At 46.1% G+C, this 22,482-nt stretch overlaps 2 protein-coding genes across 25 annotated transcripts in view; one reads left to right on the plus strand and one right to left on the minus strand.

Moving 5' to 3' along the window:
* The window catches only part of LOC131590197 (uncharacterized), a 236,029-nt gene extending 229,705 nt beyond the window's left edge, over positions 1 to 6,324 (minus strand). For 5 of the 23 annotated variants that reach the window (XM_058860117.1, XM_058860114.1, XM_058860110.1 and 2 more), the window contains exons 1-6: positions 6,043 to 6,312; positions 4,898 to 5,691; positions 4,492 to 4,558; positions 4,349 to 4,397; positions 3,568 to 3,703; positions 1,438 to 1,630 (exon numbers count right to left, since the gene is read on the minus strand). In XM_058860117.1, the coding sequence (XP_058716100.1) occupies positions 3,635 to 3,703; positions 4,349 to 4,397; positions 4,492 to 4,558; positions 4,898 to 5,691; positions 6,043 to 6,206 (1,143 nt within the window). In that variant the 5' untranslated portion in view covers positions 6,207 to 6,312 and the 3' untranslated portion in view covers positions 1,438 to 1,630; positions 3,568 to 3,634. Of the gene's footprint in view, positions 1 to 5; positions 360 to 1,437; positions 1,631 to 3,567; positions 3,704 to 4,125; positions 4,398 to 4,491; positions 4,559 to 4,897 lie in introns of those variants that run through there. The other 18 variants (XM_058860126.1, XM_058860132.1, XM_058860131.1 and 15 more) reach the window with 16 other exon arrangements.
* A 2,258-nt stretch (positions 6,325 to 8,582) lies between these two features.
* Positions 8,583 to 22,037, plus strand: LOC131590190 (IgGFc-binding protein-like). Of its 2 annotated transcripts, XM_058860096.1 has the most exons (7): positions 8,583 to 8,665; positions 9,714 to 9,758; positions 13,568 to 13,917; positions 15,410 to 15,640; positions 16,542 to 16,955; positions 20,420 to 20,524; positions 20,902 to 22,037. In XM_058860096.1, the coding sequence occupies exons 1-7, from the start codon at positions 8,626 to 8,628 to the stop codon at positions 21,532 to 21,534; spliced, it is 1,818 nt and encodes a 605-aa protein (XP_058716079.1). In that variant the 5' UTR covers positions 8,583 to 8,625; the 3' UTR covers positions 21,535 to 22,037. The 2 variants fall into 2 exon arrangements, with proteins under 2 accessions (XP_058716079.1, XP_058716081.1); XM_058860098.1 differs by lacking the exons at positions 8,583 to 8,665; positions 9,714 to 9,758; positions 20,420 to 20,524; positions 20,902 to 22,037 and adding exons at positions 14,854 to 15,188; positions 17,323 to 18,580 and having other exon boundaries at positions 13,785 to 14,767.
* The last annotated feature ends 445 nt before the right edge of the window (positions 22,038 to 22,482 follow it).

Below are 22,482 nucleotides of genomic sequence, written 5' to 3' on the forward strand. Positions count from 1 at the left end.
TGAAGATACAATTAGAGGAAACTGAGGAGTTATATTGGCATTTTAATAGGAGTTAAAACCATATGGAAATTATAGAGTAAATCATAGCTGCTGCTCCCTGGATGGAATGCAGTTGGCAGGACTTGAAAACTATTCCAAAATGATTCCCCATCCACACACACCTGCTGAGGGGGATGGGATGGAGGGTGGGACAGAGTGGAGACACCACAGCCGGCCTCTGTGGAAATCCTTGCAGGGACGGGAACTCAATGGTGCTTTGCAGCTCATAAACCACATTCCACACATCAGCCAGGTGAGACAGGGACAGATGTCCTGCTGCAGAGCCAGCAACTGGGGCGAAATCCCTCTCCTTAGATGAACTTGATTCATTAAAGCATAATAATAATAATATTAACACGCACCTCCATCCCAAAGGTGCCCACCCTCAAGGGACAACTCTCTCCTTACTGGGCACAAGCTCTGTGCTCTTTTATCTTTAAAAGCTGAGAGGATTTTACACCCAACAGAAACACGGGTATGTATCGCCTTGTGTTACTCAAGCTCCAACTAAACACAAAGAAATTGTATAAGAGTAAGTCAAGGATAGGGTAAAAGTTGGGGAAGACTCAATCGTAACTGCTGGGATCAGTCAAGAGGCTGAACCTGTCTTATCCCGCAGTGGGATGCCTGTTGGGTAAGAATCATACTCTGCGTGCTGAACGTTTTCTTAAGGATTAAAGCTTGTAGGTATATTCCTTCAAGTATATTTTTGCAGTCAGGCACTATCACCAACAACCCTCAAACCTGAACCTGTCACAATTTTATATTAATAACCAGAGTTATTCCATTAACTGTCAATGTGAATCTTTCCTGGGTGCTGGCAGTTGCCAGCAGCAGGGAACACACTCCAATAAAGAGGAAGAGCTGCTGAGGGCTCTCCCTTGTGCTGTTGATGTTTCCCTGACTCAGTGGAACAACCCTTGTTCGAGCAGGGCGGCTCAGTGCAGGGTTCACCTAATAGGATGCTGACAGACATCGGACAGGCACCAGGTAGGGCACAAGGGTCTCAGCTTTCCTGGGGCACTTACTAAGGGTTGAGTAAATCCCCCCACACTAAGGGTGGAGGAAGCCTCTCCTTTTCAGGTGATGGCCGCTGGGAGTAGCCCAGCAAAGGAAAATTATGAGCAAGGGAAGGGTAAATTCTGCACAAGTTGAAGTTTTGAGAGCAAAGTACCTGCATTGCAGATGTGCTGCAACGGAGCCTAAATAAGTAGCATCATCATCACCTCTTTATTTATAAAAGGTGAAACACTAACCTCTTGCGTAACACAGCCCAGACAAATTATGGAAAGTAAAATAACATTTTAAAGCAGCAAATCCATGTTCCAGAGAATACTCTGACACAGGAGTAAATCCACAATACTCTTAAATTCACTTTCTTGTTCAAATGAAACCCACCTGATCTCCCGTTTTGAGTTCCATTGACAGAGTGGAATGGGTGCTGAAGCTGCTACAGCTTGGGAAATGCTTCTTGCTCTGCTGATGCCTCCTTTGGTCCCAAGTCCCTTTCACTGCTGTTGTCCCTCCTCCTTGAGCAGCTCCCCAGGTGAGGAGAAGCTGCAGGTGCCAGAGCAGAGATTCCCCTGCAGCCCTGGAGAAGAGCAGAGTGAGGCAGGTGTCGCCTCTGTGCCCCAAGTGCCTCCATCTGAGGGACTCGCCCTATGGAAAGGGACCTGGAGCAGTTCCTGAGGGACACACCCCACCCCCCACAACCCATCTCCCCCAAGAGCTTTTTCATCTTCCTGAAGTGTGAATGATGGAGCAGCCTGGGGGGGCGCCTGGGGGTCAGTCAAGGTCACCCACCCCAAAGCTCCCCCACTTTTAGAATCCCAGGCTGGTTTGGGTTGGAAGGGACTTCAAAGGTCATCTTGATCCACCTCCCGCCATGGGCAGGGACATCTTCCACACACCAGGTTGCTTCAAGCCCTGTCCAGCCTGGCCTTGGACACTTTCAGGGATGGAACAGCTGCAGCTTCTCTGGACAACCTGTGCCAGGGTCTCACCACTCTCACAGGAAGGAATTTCTTCCCAATATCCAATCTAACCCTGCCCTCTGGCAGGTGAAAACCCTCACCCTCTATTCTATCCCCTAACAAAGACCCTCCCCAGCTCTCCCAGAGGCCCCTTTCTATCTTATATTTTACATCTCTATTAGATTTATACCTACATACATATCAGCCCAAAAAGTGGCTCAGGCAATCCATGACTAGTGGAGCCACCTGGGGTAGCCCTTTTGCAGGGTGCATGGGAGTGCTGGGGATTTGGGCAGACCTATGGGTTATTTCAAAGGGCCTCAGGAGGTTTTAGAGGGAGGTTTGGGAGGGTCCTGAGGATTTATAAGGTGTTCAGGGGAGCGGGGGGCTAGAGAGCGTTTTGAGGGGACTCTTAAGGGTCTTTGGGATCTAATGGGGAGGCTGTAGGGGATGGAGAGGATCTCTAGGGTTTTGTTTTATTGGGGGGGGGGGGGGGGGGGGGTATAGGAGTGTATACCCTAGGTCCCCAAAGTCGTCTCAACCTCTTCTTTACCTGGCAGGATTTGATCTCCACCTGTCAGGGAAGCTCATGTAATAAATGGAATTGATTCCTGCTAACTAAATTGTAACTATTTGGAAAGTCATTATTATGATTCCTGCTAACTAAATTGTAACTATTTGGAAAGTTATTATTATAAGCAACCAAAAGAATCAGTGTTACAATGCAGATGCACCCCTTTACAGATATTACACATTAAAATTGAGGTACAGGATGTAGTTTGGAAGGTAAGTGGTGTTCCAGGATGAAAACGGCCTTGAGATGGACAAAATTAGAACGACTTTAGGCATCGGGCCTAAAAACCAGTAAATATAAGACTAATGAGTAGACTTACATAACAACGCTTAGGACACACGCACAAACCTGTAAGGTTATCCAAAGGACAATGAGGAAGAGGAGAAGCCTTCACCAAAAGACCCCAAAAGAAGACTGAAGACCCCCTAACAACAAGTGACACATGTTATTAACTCAAGGGACCTAATTGTTGAAATTCTAATTTCATTTATAACACTCACCACACAGACTCTGCTCCTGATCCCCAAGAAATTTTTGATGTGCACAACTTGCAGGAGTATTTTTCCTGCAATTTCCCTGGCTCTAAGAGGGACCATGGAGCAGCACGAAGTGGGGCGGGGGCTTCTCCATCCCCCACATCGGCAATTGCAGTTTTGATTCAAGTTTTAATTAAAGGCTGAACTGTTGCTGATACTGCAGTACGGTCGGGTCTTTCCCTACGTCGTCGTCATCACGCCAATTCCCAGCAGACACTTAAGGGGCGCTTAGGAGGCAGTTGGGGGATGCTAGCGGGATCACTGAAGGGTCTGGAGGGGCACTTAGGGGTCGTGGAGGCAGCTGGAGAGCACTTGGGGGTGTGAGGGGACACACAGGGGGCGCTTTGGGGCGACGTAGGGCGGGCGGATTGAGGGATCCTGAAAGGCACTTGAGGGTCAGGAGAGGGAAACTGGGGGTACTTAAGGGGTCCCAGGGCGCACTTACGGTTCAGGCAAGCACTTGGGGAGCAGCTGGGACGGTACTTGGGGACAGTCGCGGCTCTGACGGGCTCTCAGGGACCACGGGGCATGACGGGAAACGCAGTCCCGATTCTGAAGGCGTTCCATAGGGCCCCGCGGTACTTCGGGAGTTGTAGTCCAGGAAGTGAGTAAACCGGCGCGGAACCAGCGGCCAATGGGCGGCGGGAGGGCACGAGGGACTTGGGGGCGACTCAGGGCGGATTCTCACGCCCCCCCCATGACCCCCCCCCCCCCGCGCCCTCAGAAGCGAGGGCACACCAGAAACCCCCGGCTGTGAAGGTAAAGATGACAGGCGAGCCCCCTCCCCACCCCGGTTTGGGGGTTCCCCACCCCGGTACGCCCAATAACCCCCCCAGGCACCCCTACAGACTTCTTAGTCCCACGAACGCCCCCCCCCCAACCTTTCCTGGGCCCCCCAAACCGCTTCCTGGACTCCCAACATCTTCCACAGACCCATCCCAACACCCCTAAAGTCTCCCCCCCAAAATCCCACAGACCTCTTCTGGACCCCCGACCCAGTGCCCCCCCCCTCCAACCACTCACGATTTCCAGTGCTCCCCGTAAACCCCCCAAACCCCTTCTGCAGCCTCAGAGCTCCTCCAAACACCCCACAGACCCTCACGGACCCCCTGGAGACACCCAGCACCCCGGCAATCCCAAAAGTGGGGGAGTTAAGGGAGGGGATTTGGGAGGTTTCCACACCTCCCTGCTGCAGTTTTGGGGTGTTACTGCTTTATTGGCCCCACCATGGGTTGGGGGTGCCCAGGTGGGCATTCCAGGAGGGTCTCGATGGCCCTGGGGGGGAGAACAAAGAGCAAAGCCGGAATTAGGGGGACCTGGCGGATGTGCAGGGGCAGACACTTGACATTTGAGGGCGGAGGTGTCCTACCGAAGGCGTCCGCTTATCGCCCGGCGGTGGCATCGCAGCATCCAGAGGAGGGGGTCCCCCAGAGGGCCTGGGGGGGGCTAAATGTCACGGGGGTGACAGTCCAACAAGTGTTCCCCCAGCCCCACAAGGGACTTCCTGAGCCAGTAGTGCCTCCCTAACCCACAAGTGCCCCTTCAGCCCCTTAAGTGACCCCTGGCCCACAGCTGTCCCCCCCCCCCCCCCGACAAGTGCCTGCTCCTGGCCCACAAATGACCCCCGTGGCCCACAAGGACACCTCCAGCCCCACCAGTGACCCCGCCGAGCCCACAAGGGTGCCTCTAGCCCCATCAATGACCTCTCGGACCCACAAATGCCCACCAGCCCTCAAGTGACTCCCTTGCCCACAAGGGCTCCTCTGGGGCCTCACCCAGTGGCTCCTGCAACGGCGCCTCCTGTAGGGCATCATGAGCACTGCTCCTGATTGGCTGAGGGGCCTCACAGCGGTCACGTGACCTGAAGCCCGGCCCTCCCCGCCGCAGGGGCTCAGGAAGCGCCTCCGGTGCAGATCGCGGGGCGCCCTGGGAGTCACGTGACTCCCACCAGGGCACACACTGCAGATGCCCGAGGCAGTCATGTGACCCCCAAATTGGCTCCTGCCGCAAAGGTTCGTGGGACCCTCGCTTTCCACCGGGTGGCGCCCCCTGGTGCAGAGATGCACAGCAGCTGCTGCTGATTTCCCATGGGGCCTCGTGGGCGTCACGGGACTGTGAGTATAGTGCCCCCCGCAGGGTATCCGGAGAACTGCTCCTCATTGGCCAGAGGGCCTTGTGGGAGTCATGTGACCTCCAACAGGGCTCCTGCCATAAGGGTTCCTGGGAGATGGCCTGGGGTGAAGGCGCCGCCTGGTGCTCGCGGAAGTGTCTCCTGATTGGCCAAAGGGCCTCAGGGGGGTCACGTGATTCCCAGGGCACGGCCCCCTGCAGGCCCCCCGGTGGGTCACGTGACCGCCCCTGTGGCACTCCCGGCAGGGCACCCTGGGGAGCAGCGGAGCCCAGCAGGGCCCCGCCTACCAGGGGCGTGTCCAGCGCTGTCTCCTCCCCACGGCACCGCCTCAAGCGCCATCGTTCGAGGGGGTCATCGAGGGTGGAGCTGCAGGGGGCTGAGCCAAGCGGAGGCTTCGCCCTCTCTGGCCCGCGGGGGCGGGGCCCGAGCAGGGCCTGGCTGGGGGGGAGGAGAGGGTTGGGGATGGGGCGAGGACCTCCGAAATGCTGACCCTGCACTGCCCCCCGCGGGGCTGGTGGTCTCGGGAGGAATTTGAGCGACTGCGGGACGCACTTATGGGCAGACTGGGATCGGGTGGGATCGAGCTGGGGGTCCCCGAGGCGCTATAGGGGAACACCGGGGAAGGGGAGGTAATTGGGAGGCACGTAGGGGCCTGGGGCGACGTCTGGGGCTCTGGAGAGCTTGGACTTGGATTCCGGAACAACTCTGAGGGAACGGGGGAGCAGACTGGGGTCCCCAGGGGGCACTCGGGGATCCCGAGGGGCACTTGAGGCCGGGTTGCTCTCAAACCTCCTTTGCACCAGACGCTCCGTTCGCTGCTCCAGGCTGAACCTCTGCGGGGGGGAGGGGGGAGTGACGCCAGGCCCCGCCGAACCCCCACAAATTCCACTCCAGGATCCCCCAAATGCCTCCCCTCGATCCCTTCCGGACCCCTCAGGCCTCACCCGCTCCATCGCCCGCGCTCTTCTTTGGTTCCGCCCCAGCGCTCCGAGCCCGGCGCTGATTGGTTAAGGGCGGTTACGGGCGGGCTCTGCGGCCAATGGGAGGCGGGGGAAGGCGGGAAGCGCCGCGCGCGGCGGGGGAGGGGTGGGGTGCCTGGGAGGGGGTTGGGGATTCCCGGGGGTTCGGGGGCTCTAGAGGCACTGAGGGGCTCCCGCAGTATATATGGGGGTCCTTGGAGGGGTTTGCGGGTCTGGGGGCGCTGAGAGCTGCCCAGGAAGTTTTGGGGGTGGTTTTGAGGGTCCCAGAGAGGTTGGTTGGGATCGCCAGGGAAAGGTTTGAGGGGCGGAGAGGTTGGTGCGGTTCTGGGCGTCATAGAGGGGGTTTGGCGGCGCAGGTGGGCCGGGGGGGTCCCCCTGTGGTTTGGGAGGTCCTTGGGGTGGTTGAAGTGGCAGAGAGCTGAGATCCCGCTGACAAGAGAACCCCAATCTACCCCGCGGACTCCCCAAATCTCCCCCCTAGAAACGCCAAACCATCCCAGGGACCCCCAAACCCCGACGGGACTCTTATCAGCTCCCCTTAGATCCGTAAGCCTGTCCAAGGGAAAGATAGTAAAATTGGCTGAAAAATAAACTTTCTAACACAATTTGAAGCATTAGAAAGCAGGCATTCTTTATCTGCGCGGGACACACGGAAGGATTTCTCTTTTAATCTGGTGTGCGTGGTGCAACTTTAGAACAGGCTATGGTCCTGGAGGGACCATGGTGATCATATTCACAGAATGCTTCCATATTACAGGTGACTGTAATAAATGGAATTGATTCATGCTAACTAAATTGTAACTATTTGGAAAGTTATTATTATAAGCAACCAAAAGAATCAGTGTTACAGGGCAGATGCACCCCTTTACAGATATTACACATTAAAATTGAGGTACAGAATGTAGTTTGGAAGATAAGTGGTGTTCCAGGACGAAAACGGCCTTGAGATGGACAAAATTAGAACAACTTTAGGCATCGGGCCTAAAAAATCAGTAAAAATCAGACTAATGAGTAGACTTACATAACACAACACTTAGGACACACGCACAAACCTGAAAGGTTATCCAAAGGACAATGAGGAAGAGGAGAAGCCTTCACCAAAAGACCCCAAAAGAAGACTGAAGACCCCCTAACAACAAGTGGAGCATGTGCCGTGAAAAAAAGTGACGTAAAGTCAGAAAAATCAGAAATAGGAGGAAACATATGGCAAACATTAATGAATATGTATAAGCACACAGTTTAGCTTGAAGTGCTTTGTTTTGTACGTGAGGCAGGGTGGGGAACCCCCTCCGTACCCCAATCTGTTTTGTACGTGAGGCAGGGTCAGAAGCCCTCCCCATACCCCGGTTGGTTTTGCTTATGCTTTAATCATACTTAATTACTGGCAAATTATATATATAGAAATTGTAATTTTTACTAAATTTTATTCTTTTACTAAACTGTATTATTCTTTTATACCAAATTACTATTCAATTTACTAAATTGTATTAATTTTTAATTCAACTGTTAGTAACTCAAGGGACATAGTTGTCAAAATTCTAATTTCATTTATAGCAGCTCCATCCAGCACCTTCAGGGCAGCTGAAAATTTCTCCATGTCATTTATCAGGAACCCCAAAAGTCTTCCAGGGACCCCCAACACTCCCCACGGACCCCCATCTTCCCACAGGGAACTTGTGGCTTGGGGGGTTCAGAGGGCTTAGGGGATCCCTGGGTAATTTGGGAGGAATCCCCATGTGGCTTTGGAGGTCCTTGGATGTGATGGTGGTGGTGGTGGGGGGTGTCTCTGTCTCTGGACAGTTTTGAGGATCTCTGTGGGGTTCAGGGTTTCCCCATTTTTATGTCTTCATTTTAAGGCAAAAGCCCTCTTACTCCAGGTTTGCTATCGTCTCTCCTGGCTCTAGCTGATTTTCTTCAGCTTTTTCAGTCATTTGGGCCAGAATTTCCCATTCCATTGAATTCCCCGCTGGGACTCGGGTCATTAATTTTGGGTAAAAACCATCTGGATTTGGTCTGTCCTTCCCGTAGGGTTGTGGGGGCAGAGGGTATCATGGGGACAGTATTTCTGGGAATTTAGGGAATTTGGGATGATCACCGTGGATCCCACATCTGTTGTGACATCCCTGTGGGGCCCACACCTGTCACAATGTCCCTGTGGCGCTCACATCTATCACAATGTCCCTGTGGGTTCCACTCCTGTCACGTCCTATTGGTGACAGGATCCAGCTGCCAGTTCCCAAATTCTCTGGAACTGTGGGTCATGTCCCCCTGGCCCCTCCTCCCCACCCCTCATCCTGAAATTCTGCTGAATCTGCCCAAATCTGCACATTTTGGCTGTGGCTTGGGTATATTTATTTGAGTACAAAAAGAGTGATTTTTGGACAAACATTCCATGTCTGCGAGGTCCCGGGAGTTGAAGAGCCAAGGGGCTGGTGAGTGGGGAAGAGTGGGGAGGCTTTATTCCTTCTTTATTCCTTCTTTATTCCTGGCTTTCCTTATTTTTGGGGCATTGGCAGAAATTGAGGATTTTTTCTGCCCAAATTTCAGGATTTTTACCCTTTCTGTTCCCCAGTTTTATGGCTTTTGCCTCCTTTCCCCCACAAGTTTAATAATTTTAACCCTTTTTCTTCTAAAATGTTGGGTTTTAAACACATTTTTTCCACCCAAGTCTCCGGGACTTGCCCTTTTTTTGAATCTTTCCCCCAAATTTCAGATTTTTTGACCTCATCATGCCCAAAATTTGGTGAGGGGCTTTTTTTCCCCTCTTTTTTGAGGCCAAATTGAGCATTGGGGAGGGTTTGTGTGGGACAAGGTGAGTGAAAGGTTTTCCTGGATGTTGAGCCCCATTTTGATCCATATTTGGGGAATACTGGGCAAAAAAAGACACATTTTGACCAAAACTGGGAGGATTTGGGGAAAAATTAATCCTTTCCATGATGTTTTACTGTGGATTTGGTGGAAATGGGGTACTGGGGTGGCATCAACAGGAGAGGTGGACAGGAGGGCTTTGTTAGCATTTAAACCTCATTTTGATGTGAATCTAGGTGATTTGGGTTAAACGCATCTGGTTTGGAAGTGAATATGATAGAGATGGAGACTGATACGGCCTCAGGTTGCCAGGAGGGGGAGGAGAATGGGAGGGAGGGATGGTTGCCTCAGCTGTTTAATTACATTTTGACTGAAAAGGGAAAGGGGAGTGGATTGGGGGAAAAATATTTTTAACCAAAATGGGGGAATTTGGGAAGAAAAACTATTTTGGTCTAAATTTGGGGAGTTCTGGACAAAATAGAGTTTGGAATGTTTGGGGTGGGTTTGGGGGCAGTGGGGGCCAAAATAAGCCCCAAGAGGTTTTTCCATGGGAGGAAAATAGGCATTTTGGGGTGATTTGGGGTTATTTGAGGCTTCTGGAGACGCCTCAGGGCTCACATGTATTTTTCCCATAAAATAACATTTTTTAGTGATTTTGGGTGTTTTTCACAGGTACGGCAGAAGATGGGATCTGGTGGTTCCTCCTTCCCTTCTTTGGTGAGCAAAACACACAAGATCCCCAAATATCCTGGGTTTTGTACTTGTTTCCAGGCTTTGTAGCACAGAAAATTAAATACTGAATCCCTGGGCTTGTTTTTGCCTGAAAATTCCCCTCTTTCCTCATTTTGCATTTTCTCCAACAACATGTCAGCTGCAGATTTATTTTTTTTAACCAAAAAAACCCTTTTAATTTTTTTTTTTTTTAATCCAAAAGCCTTTAGAATCTTCTTTTTTATTTTTCATGAGCACCTCATTAATTTTCATGGAAAAATCCCCTTTTTCATCACTTTCTAAGAAAACCAAAAAAGTGCACTTCTCCTCGTTATTTCACTTAACTTTTTGGTTGTGTTTTTTTTGTTGTTGTTGTTTTTGAGCTAAAATTCTAATGATAAGTTTTAGTCTTTTTCCAGGAAAAAAAATGAAAGATCTATATGCTGTAATTTTATTTTTTTTCTGGAGAAAAAAGATCGATTTTTATATTTATTTTTTATTTTATGAAAAGGTTCTTTTATTTGCTCTTTTTTAATAAAAGCAGTTGGTTCTTAAGGAAAAAAAAAAACCCTTTCATTCGTTATTTTCCTGTATCTTTTCTAATTTTCATGAAACTTCTTATCAATCCAATTTTTAGATAGTGCTTTAAAGAAAAAGAATTATTCCCTTAAGACTTTCTTGGTTTTTGTTTTTTTTTTTAATTTTGTGTCTTAGATGTACTCATTAAAGGAAAAAAAGGCCTCTTGAAGTCTGTTTTAAGTCTCATGTATTTTTAAAGGAAAAATCCTCATTCACTCTGTTCTAATTTTTAAAATCCCAATTGCTAATTTCCCTGTTGGTTTTTCTTCAAAATCCCCCTTTTTTTAAAAAGCAACCCTTTTTAATGTATTAATTCAGAATGCTGCCTTTAATCCTATTTATTGTTCACAGTCAAACCTCATTATTTCCTGTTTTTCCCCCAAAACATTCAAATTCCATTTTTTTCAGAAAAAAATCACCAGAATTATCTTTTTTTTACCCAACATCCCCAATTCCCTATTTTTTAAATATAAAAAATCTTTATCACGAACTTTTATATATAGACTGAGTTTTACTCAATTTTCATCTCATTGTCATGTTTTTTTTTCCCAACAATCTCAAAAATATATATATTTTTTTTTTTAGAAGATACCCACTCTTTTTGATATGTTTTGGACAAAAAAGGGCTATTTTGTTGTTTTGTAGTATTAAAAAAAAAATCCCTGAAAATATTTAAATATTTTTGATCCTTTAAAACTGTCTTTTATTTGTTTAGTTATAATTTTATATATTTTTATATACATCTTTAGTGGTATATGCATTTTTTCTTATACAAAATAATTTTAAAATTAATTGGCTAATAATAATATTAAATAGTGTAATTGAATAACATAATACTGATTAATAGGAAAATAATTTCTTATTAATACTAATCTATATTTTTATGTGTTGTGGATCTATTAATAATATACATACACTACAATAGTGATATATATAACCTCTACTGTAATTCTATAAAAAATACAACATATGATCTGCTATAATTATGTAATTATTATTGTTATTCTTGATTTGCATTTTATAGTAAAAATTTCTGTGAAAATTAAATATAAAATTATTTAAAAGTTTATATGGATGCATAAAAGATGTGAAATATAAAAACATATATTTCTATTAGCATAATATATTAGTGTATTTATTACTGTATATTCTTATATTAACTAATATATAGCACACTATGTATTGGTATTATATATAACTATATCTAGTTATTGAAAGATAATTATAAAAGATAAAATAAATATAAATTGCTAAAAATATAATTATATACAATTCTGGATTATTTTACAATGTAATATGACATATTAGTTGCATGGTATTATTAAGTTGCATGATATTATATGAATGACATTATTATAATGTATTATAACTGTATACAATTTATTAATATTATACTTAATAACGTTATTATATATTATTTTAATTTATGTTAGAATGTAATATCCCCTATTATAATTGTTATATTAATTATGTATTATGATAAGGACTGTATGCAATGTAGTATAATATAATGATAAATTAATTCTATTCTGGTCTCTAATATACTCTCTAATATACTAATATAATTTTGCTCCTTATTGCTTATTTTTCCTGATTTTGACCATTTTTTCCCCCAAACCGTTCCTATGAAAACAAGAAATAAAAATATTCTAAATCACTATCTGTATAATTTCATAGAGAAAATATAAATTATCTAATGTTGTATATAGTTATAAAAATAACATGTAAATTTTTTGATGATGATTAATAGTGAAATAAATAACCACAGAACTTATTATTATATTTATTTATTTTTAATATTTGTGGATTTGGATTAAATATTTGCTGATGTTTCTATTAAGTACAAAATAATAGAAAATAAACTACTATATATTTAAGTATTGTATATCACAATGTTATAATTAATAGACCTGTATGATAACAACATAAGAAACTATATAACTATGTTATATGCCTGATAAGCAGTATAATAATATAACAGGCTGAAAAAGTAATTGACATGTTTTTACTGATATATAAGTCCTATATTTTTAATATTTTATCAGTGTGCTAATGAGTATATGCTAAAGTATATTACTTGATACTATTAATGTATCAGTAACACAGGATATAATAATATAAATATCTAATAATAGTGTTGTATTGAGGAATAGTATTTTATATAATTAATATCAGTTAATAATACTCTATTTCATTTATTAAGGCATTGATATATTTTAATAATTTGCTAATAGAACATATAAATAAGAGTTTACTATTTATATATTATTATTTATAGTTTTAGTCAGATGTTATTTATTAGCAGAATAAACTGTAAATATAATTTCTATTATGATTATATATAAAAATAGACTTTGTGAATTGCATACTGTAGGCGTAAAACAGACTCGTGGTGGGAGACTTCTCTAAGCCAGGCTGCTCTTGGGATGAGCAATTTCTTATTTAAGTAGAAGGTGGAAGAGCACTGTTTACGCTGCCAGCCACAGCATAAACGTGCTCAAAGAGGGAGAGAGAGAGTGGAAAGAGGGGGCTGAGAGCATGAGAATAGAAGGTAATTATGGGGGTAGAGAGAGAGGGGCAAGGCGGGGTAAGAGAGGGTGAGAGCCTGAGAGCTTAAGAGAGGTTAAGAGGCAAAGAGCGTAAGAGGTAAAAAGAGTGAAGTTTTTGTTGCAATACATTATATCTTTTTCTATAGTGAATATTCTAATTCCCAGTGACCAACCAGTACATGACACACATTCTATAGAATTTACGTGTAGCCTGTAAGAACTACTACATTACCATACAGTGTTACATTTTAAACTCTAAAAGCTACTCTTCAAATTCTTCTCTTACTGCTTCGACCTTTGGATTCACTGGCAGCAGAAGGTTATTGTTCAATCAACAGGGATTCTCCTTCAGCTGGCTAGGCTATTTTTCTTTGGTTATATAGTAACTAACACTCAGTATCCTATCGCTCAAAGCTAGTTTTCATTCCTATTTTGATTCTGGGTTTCATATTTTCAGAATCTTTTGCTAAACAATCCTATTCATAAGGTTTCCCTGTTTCATCTTCCCCAACAGGATACTGCAGTCATATTTTTAATGTAATTTCACTTCAGTTCCTACCACAAAATTGGAAAATTGATATATAAATTTATATAAAAATATCAACATAAAAATATAAAAGCCCCCTTTATGTAACCCCCTTGGTTAATATAAAAATTAACCAAAGCCCCTTTTTTCCATTTTCCCAGCGCTCTCCAGTGCCAGCTACCGGGGCCAGGAGTTCCTGGCTGTGTTCCCACAAAATGATGATGAGTCCCCCAGTGCCTACCTGCAGCTGCTCTTCACCTCCTATGGCCCTGCCAGCACCCAGGTGTCACTGACGCTCCGTGGCAGGTCCGTCACCCAGAACGTCACCCTGAGGCTGGATGTCACTGTGCCCTTGCCCCTCCCTGCTAACCTGGAACTCCCTGGAAGCTGCACTTGCCATAAAACCTTGGCGATCCAGGCCAGCGCTGACATCTCTTATGGTGGCCGTCAGCACCAAGGGCTACACCATGGGTGCCACCGCCTTCCTGCCTATGGAGAGCCTGGGCACCAGGTACTACATGGTGACACCTGTTGGGAACTACACTTACGGCCTGACCAAGTTTGTGGTGGCCGCAGGCGCTGCCACCACTGCTGTCAGCATCACCACCACTGCCACTTTCCCCTATGCTGGGGCCACCTATGTGGCCAGTGCTGTGCTATGCCTGTTCCTACAGTCCTATCACAGCTTGCAGCTCCAGAGCAGCCAAGACTTCACTGGCACAGTCGTGGTGGCCGACACCCCTGTGGCCATCCTCAGTGGCCACACCTGTGTCAAGGTGTCTGCTGGCTTTGACTTTGTGGTGGAGCAGCTCCTCCCAATGACAGTGTGGGGGAGGAGCTATGTGGTGCCATCCAACCCGCTGCAGACAGATGTTGACTTTGCTTATGTGCTGACGGATGAAGACAACACCATCACCTACAACACTGGCAGTGGAAATGCCACTGTGGCCATGGCAGCAGGGGAGGTGCAGATGTTCTTGGTGAACCGTAACTCCCATCTGCACATCAGTACGAGGTAGTGGTGTTATTCTTCAGCAGGTCATCTTGGCAAGATCTCTTCCTCCTTGTTGTCCCACCTGTCACAGCCCACTGCACTGCATTCCACTTCAGCAGTGTGCCCAGCCAGTATAACCATGCTATCCTCATTGCACCTACCACTGCCACTGCAACCACCACCCTCAACCATCAGCCAGACAGCACCATGGCATGGCAGGCCATTCCTGGCACAGATTTCTCCTGGGCCAGTATCACTGTGAGCGCAACGATGCAGAGTGCTGAGAACTCACAGGTGCCCGTTGGGCTCCTGGTATTTGTGTTCCAGAGTTGCACTGGATACAGCTTCCCCGGGCTCTGTGCCACCAGTGAGTACAGTCAGTCCACTGTTGTCTCACCCCAATGGTTGGGTGTTGTCCAGTTGGCCATTCATGGGTTTTCCCCTTCTTTTCAGTCCCCACACCACTCTCTTGTGAAGATTTGATATGCGAGGATAGGTGTGAGATGGTGGATGGACAACTGGAGTGCATCCAGGAGACTTTCTCCACCTGTTGGCTTGCTGGAGGGCCACGTTACTGCAGTTTTGATGGAAAAATCTTTGATTTCATGGGAACATGTGCCTACACCTTGAACACCATCTGCAGTCCCAATCCCACCCTTCCTGCCTTCTCTGTTGAGGTCAAAAAGGAGGAAAAAGAGAACTCCAAAGTTTCCTCCATCAGCTCCATCACCATCCATGTTGACAACGTCACTGTCACTGCTGTCCAGTCAGAGAATGGGATGGTGAAGGTAAAGCAAAACCTATCATAATTCCTGAATTTCAAGTAATTTTATGGAATTTCACTGAAATTACGTATTTAGCAATGATTTTGAGGGTCTTTTCCTAAATAATTCCAGGATTTGATGGTGTGCAGGCAACCCTTGCATGAAAACACTTCTAGTCTTCTTAAACTCCTTGTATTGCCCAATTATGATGGGTTTTGGTTGTGTTGATGGTTGTCGTCCTGCAGGTGAATCACCGCTCACGCCTCCCCATCTCCCTCTCACATGGGAAGCTCTGCATCCACCAAAAGGGTAAATCCATGTTAATCCAATTGAATTTCAACCTGAAGGTCCTCTACAACTGGGATGATCATGTAGTAATCAAACTTCCGGCTGCTCTTTCTGGAAAAGTCTGCGGAATGTGTGGGAACAGCAATGGCGACCCCCAAGATGACGTTCTCTCTCCTGATGGAAAACAGGTGGGGGATATTGTGGAGCTGGGGCAGAGCTGGAAGGTGACCAGTGAGAGTGGTCACTGTCGGGACATCTGTGATAGCGACTGTGGGCAGTGCAGATGGGACCAGGTGGTGACATATAAGGCAGAGATCTGGTGTGGGAAGTTGTCCCAACATTCTGGGCCATTCCGGTTGTGTCATGACACTATTAGCCCCAACCCCTATGTGAAGAACTGTATCTATGACCTGTGTGCCAATGAGGGGCATCACGATGTGGTGTGCTGTGCCCTCCAGATCTATGTCGATGACTGCCAGGAGGAGGGGATCAATGTTTCCGAGTGGAGGACAACAGTGGGATGTTGCGAGTAGAGGATGGTTGAGTGAAAATAATGCTTGGGGTGGGTGGAGCCTAATTAACGTGGGACTGAAGATCCATGGGATCATGGGTTGGGAAAGGTTATGGCAGCAGGTCCATGCAGAAAATCCATGGAAGTCCAGGGAGATTCCAGAAAGTCCATGTAGAAAGTCCACGAAGTCCATGGAGTCTCTAGAAAGTCTGAGCAGAAAGTCCAGGAAGTCCACAGAGGCACCAGAAAGTCCAAGCAGAAGACCTAGGAAGTCCATGGAGACTTCAGAAAATCTATGGAGACTGCGGGATAATTGTGTAGATAGTCCAAGAAGTTTGTCTCACCATGTCCCACTCCACCTTTACCATTGTCTTCCTCCCTGTCCAGCTCTCACTTGCCCACCCAACAGCACCTACAGCACCTGTGGCCTCGCCTGCCTCCCTACCTACAACATCCTCGCTATGTCATCCAGCTGTGCTGCTGTCACCACCTGCATGGACACTTGCATGTGCCACGAGGGCCTTGTCCTTGATGCCAACACCTGTATCCTCCCCTCTGAATGTGGCTGTGTCTTTCAGGGTCTCTTCCATGGCCTTGGCGAGGAATTTTGGGGTGACCTCACCTGTACCCAACGCTGTGTGTGTGACGTGGTGCAGCAGCAGGCGGTGTGCTGGGATTCTGGTTGTGGCACTGAGGAGGAATGCCGGGTTGAGGAGGGGATCCAGGAGTGTTATCCCAAAATTTTTGGGGTCTGTTCTGCTGTTGGAGCCACGCACTCCAAGACCTTTGATGGCAAGAGGTTCATCTTACAGGGGACGTGTGTCTACCTGTTAGTTGGGTTGTGTGAGGACACCCAAAATTTGGTGGGATTCCAGGTGTTGGTGCAGAATGGCCACCAGAGTGACAATCTCACGTCGTCCATTGCCGTGGTGACAGTCAAAGTCTACAACAAAACCATCAGCATCAACAGGGATCACCCTGGTAAAATCATGGTGAGTTTAAGAAATGATCCTTTATCTTTTCATCATCTTTCTCACCTCATCCCAAACCTCACCCCATTAACGAGTGATTAAATCTGAAACATAATTAAATCAATGTTGTTTGGCTGCTCCAGCTGTTGAAAGCAGAATTGGAATTTACCATCAGACACAAATGTTATAAATTTTTATGGTTTTCTCCCCAGATAAATGAGTGGTTGATCAACCTCCTCTTGGGATTTGGACCTTCTCATCCTCTTAAATCCAAAATTTAATTTAATTCAAAATTTAATTAAATCAATACTTTTTGGTTGTTCTGGCTGTTGGAAATAGTTTACCATCAGACCTCAAAGTTGATCAATTCTTATGGTTTTCTCCCCAGACTGATGAGCAGATGGTCAATCTCCCATATCACTACAGTGGAAGAAAGATTGTTGTCAATTGTGATGGGCAGGATGCAGTGGTAGAGACCAATTTTGACCTTGTTGTCACCTATGACTGGTACAGCCACGTCACCGGCATGGTGCCCAGTGGCTTTGCCAGTGCCCTGTGTGGACTCCGTGGGAACTACAATGGTTCCACCAGTGATGATATGATGATGAGGAACAACCATGTGACATCAGATCCAGATGCCTTAGGGAGCAGCTGGAAGGTCATGGATGTCCCAGGATGTAGTGAGAGGTCAATAGTGGAATGTTCTAGCACTGTCACACCTTCCTGGATGCAGCAAGAAGTATCTGGGATGGGGTGTGAAATTATTTTGGAAGTGAATTGACCCTTTAGAGCATGTCATGGTCATGTTGATGCCCACCAGTATTTCCAGAGCTGCATGCATGACTCCTGCCTGTTCCCTGATCAGGAAGAAGGGATGTGTCCAATCATTGCCCTCTATGCCACCACATTCCAGGCTGCTGGTGTGCCCATCGGGTGGTGGAAGAGAAATAATTTCTGCTGTAAGTTGGGATAATGGGAGGGGTTTTCCTTCAGCAGTACCCAAAGGATCCTCAAGCCCATTCCAAAAGTATGAACAACCCAAAGGTGGGTGGGAATCCCACCCAAAGTCTTGGTTGATCCCATAATCCACCCAAAATAAACCCTTCCTAAGGAAGAAGTTGTCTCATCTGAAATAATTTACCCCCCAAATCTCCAATTTCCTGGTGTTGGCTACAAAATGGATAATTTAGAAGGAGAACCACCAAAAAATGTACCAAAAATAGTGGAATTGGGCTAGAGGGGTCCAGCCTGGAGGTCAGTTGAAGACCCAGTGTGGAGCGATCCCATTCTTTGAGGGAGTGGTACCTTTTTCTCCATGAAAATGTGGAAAATCGTGTGGTTTAGCAGCAAGAATTCCTATTGTAATGGGCTGGGATATTCCTTATGGATGCTTATTGGATCATCATCAGATAGTCATTGGATCATCATTTGATGATGCCCCTCATCATGTTCACAGGGAGGAAAATTGCCGTGAAATTGGGCTAAAGAACTCTGTATTGAGTGAAGTTTCAATTCCAGGAAACTTCCAGGAGTTGGCTTGGAATTTCCTGGTTCCTCATTGTCGTGGTTTTGAACTAGTAATTAACAAAAGGGGGAAAAAAGAATTATTTATCTTTTGCTGTGAGATATGGATTAAAATAAGAGCAAACCAGGCATAAAACTTAAAAGGAGTAAAGAAAGTTTATTGACAAACTACAATGATAAGAACACCAGAATAAACTTTTAGAAAAAACCTTTTCATTTCTCACTGCTCACTATTCTTTTGTTCACATGACAACAGAGACAAAAACTTCATAATTTGGATGGTTTAAATAATCTTAATTCTCTTTATAGTCTTTCCATCAGTTTCTGTAAAGAAACAGAAGTTCCTTTCTGTTAATTTATGGAGTTTGTCACAAGAAAACTATTTTTGTTATAGTTTCTCGTTTCTCTGATATCAGCTGCTCAGAGCTACTGTTATTAAAGCCCACCCCTCCCATTCCACATCACTCTGAAATGTGTTATGGGTCTAAGTTTGAGGATAGCATTTTTAAGGATAAGTTAGTCAAAGGCAAAAAAGTATTTTTCATCTGTTTCGGTACGCTTCACTAGAAAACAGTTTTCTCATTGCCTCTCAAGGCTTCAAATCTCTCAGTACTTCACTATACCACAATTACTCCACTTTTTACTGAAATTTACACTTTGAACACTCTATTCCTCCCCATACTCTATTATGAATTAAAGGAGTTTTTTTCAGGACTTCATTGTCCATCTCTATAGTTTTAACAGAAAGATATTTCAGCTTAATTAAAGCATCTTCTTAATTCTCTACCTTTCTTGAAGTCTCTTTTCTTTCTTGTCACTGGTAGTTTATAAAGTCTCTTTTCATGTTGATCACTCTCCTTTTCTCTCTCTGGATGAAAAGATTGATCCGCAAGTCTCATCTGGATAAGAAAGAGTTAAAATCTTGCCCAAGCTTTTGTAGATGGTTCGGTGATCTCTGCTGAACAGGAGCTGGAGCCGTCTGCAATGGAAAGTTCTTCATAGTTGCTCTGGAAAGCATAGTTACTGTCTCTGCTTGCAGCAGGCTTAAAGCTCTTCTTCTTCTTTACTCGGCAGTTTTCTGGTAAATTCCATCACAGCAAAACCTGCAGCTAAGCCAGGAACCGGCCTGGCCCGGCTTAGCCCGGGGCAAGCCCCCCCCCAGGCCCCCATCTCCCGGCCGGGAGAACGGCAGGCCCAGCTCGGCCCCCCACCCAGGCCGCATGGCCTGGGCAGGGAACGGGAAGCTTGGAGCTCCGCAACCCTTCACAGCCAGGAAAACAAAGAGCACCACAGACTTCTGGTTGGACACTTTAAGGTGGGGTTCACAAGTTGATCCCACTTTTCAATGGCTAAAACTGCTGTCAATTCTCAGCAATGACCGATAATTGGTCAAGAGAAAAGACTCCCAAAAGCCCCCAGCAACTTTAACTTCCTTAAAGGTAAACTAACCCCATGACACTCATAAATCCCATTGCCTCCTAGCAGATATTTCCTGTCCTTCCAACAACTCCTATGAGCTCTGCTCCCACTCCTGCCAACACACCTGCGGCACTGAATCTGCCACATGCCCAGGGCGGTGCCACGAGGGCTGCACATGTCAGGACGGCTTCATGCTCAGCGGCGATGAGTGTGTCCCTGCGTCCCATTGTGGCTGCAGCCATCATGGAGTCTACTACAAAGAGGGGGAGACATTCTACCCCACAGAGCAGGAGATGTGCCAGTGCCTCGCTGGTGGCACTTTGGAGTGCCAAAATACTTCCTGTCCCAACAATAGCCCTGGGAAGGTCATTGGTGGTGTCTTCCAGTGTCCTGCTCAAGTGTCCAGCACCTGTGTGGCCACAGGTGACAGCACCTATGTCACTTTTGATGGGGTGTCCTTCAACATCACTGGTACTTGCTCCTATGTCCTCACCCAGACCTGCACAGGTGACAATGTTACATCATTTATTGTCACAATCCAGAAGGAGGTGCGGCAGAAGGGGAAGGTCTCCGGGATCCAAATGTTGTCTGTGGAAGTCTATGGGGTCACCTTGACCTTGAAAAAAGGAAAAGGGACAGATGTCATGGTAAGGTTGCACTTTATGTTCCAAATCTCATAGGATCCCCCCCAAATTGGATTTCCTTGATGGAAGGGACACCTCAGCCCATCTCTAAGCCCAGTCCATACTCCCCATAACTTTTCTTTCTAAGCAAGATCCATAAATGCATTAAAACTTTGGTTGGAAGGTGTTTCCCTAGAATTTTTCGTTCTACCTCAATCAACCACAGAACTGTTTCCTTCATGAGGGGAGCCCTCATCCCATCTCCAAGACTAATCCATTCTCATCCAAACTTTTCTTTCCAAGTGGGATCCAGGAATCTGTCAGAATATTGTTTGGAAGGGGTTTTCCCCAGATTTTTGGTCCCACCTCCTCACTGGAGGACTCTTCCTTCTCTATCTTAGGTGGATTCCATCTTCCACCACCTCCCCACCATCCTAAGCAAGGGATGGGTCCAGGTCTCCATACATGGATCAGGTGTCCTGCTCCGCACTGACTTCAGCCTCGTTGTCCACTATGACCTCATCCAGCACATGATGGTCATGGTCCCCCAGACCTACATGGGGCGCCTGTGTGGCCTCTGTGGCAACTACAAGGGCCAACACAATGATGATTTCCAGCTCTCCAGTGGCCAACTGGCTCCAGATGCAACAGCCTTTGGATCTGCATGGAAAACAACAGATACACCTTGCGATGACACCTGTCCTAAGGATGAATGTCCCACCTGCACAGAGGAGAAAGAGGCAGTACTCCAAAACCCGAACTACTGTGGCCTCCTCACGGCCCCCGAAGGTCCCTTTGGCTCCTGCCATGGCATCATTGACCCCATCCCGTATTCCCAATCCTGCATCCATGACCTCTGTTTGACGGGAGGGGACAGACATTTTCTGTGCCAGAGTATCCAGAGCTATGTCACCGTGTGCCAAGATGCCGGAGTCACCATGGCATGGTTTGGAGGACACCATCCTTCTGTCATGAGTTTGGAAGGGCACTGGGACAAATGTCCCCTCTTTGGGGTTGGGAAGATCTTCAGGTGATACTGGAGTTTGGAGGGGCATAGGTGGGGAATGTTCCCTGTTTGGGTATGGGTGACAGTGGTGACACACAGGATGATGGTGATGGGATGAGTTTTAAGGCCCCTTCCAATACAACACAATCCATGATTCCATGAAAATTCCAGCCCTCACCTGCCCAGCCAACAGCACCTATTCCCTTTGCACCAACACCTGCACCAACACCTGTGCTGGAAATGCTACCACCTATCCCTAAACATGCATTGAGGGCTGCCAGTGTGACCAGGGCTGTGTCTTTGATGGACACAGATGTGTTCCCAAGGAGTACTGTGGATGCTTTAGGGATGGGGAATGCTATAAGGTAGTTTTTCTGGCCTTTTTTCCTGTTTTTAGGCATTTTTGTCTTTTTTCCCTTTGTTTTTTCCCTTTTTAAATACATTTGCTTCCTTTTTCCATATTTTCCTTCTTCCTTTTATTTTTATGTCCTTACCCATATTTTCCCATAATTTCTTTTCCTTTCTCTCATATTTTTCTGCATTTACCTCTGTTTTCATGATGTTTTCTTTTTTTCCCTTGTTTAATGTGTTTACATTTTAAAATTTAATTTCCCCCATCTTCCCTATTTTTATGAATTTACACATTTTTTTCCTGCATTTCCCCTATTTTTTGTCTCATTTTCCCCCTTTCCATCTTCCTATTTTTATGCCATATTTCCCCTGTATTTGCATTTCTTTTCTCCTATTTTTAGGCAGTTACATCTTCTTTCTTGCCTATATTTCCCCCTGTGTTATGCATTTGCATTTCTTTTTCTGCATTTTTCCCATTTTTCCTATATTTATGTTTTTCCCCATCATTTCCCCCCTATATTTACACACTTATATCTTTTTTCCTGCATTTCCCCCTTTTCCCCTATTTATCTGGAAGGTATGCATGTACATTGCCTTGCAATTTGTTCACTATTTTCCCTATTCT

This window comes from Poecile atricapillus, chromosome 32 (assembly GCF_030490865.1).
Source record: "Poecile atricapillus isolate bPoeAtr1 chromosome 32, bPoeAtr1.hap1, whole genome shotgun sequence".
In the NCBI taxonomy this organism is placed as follows: domain Eukaryota; kingdom Metazoa; phylum Chordata; class Aves; order Passeriformes; family Paridae; genus Poecile; species Poecile atricapillus.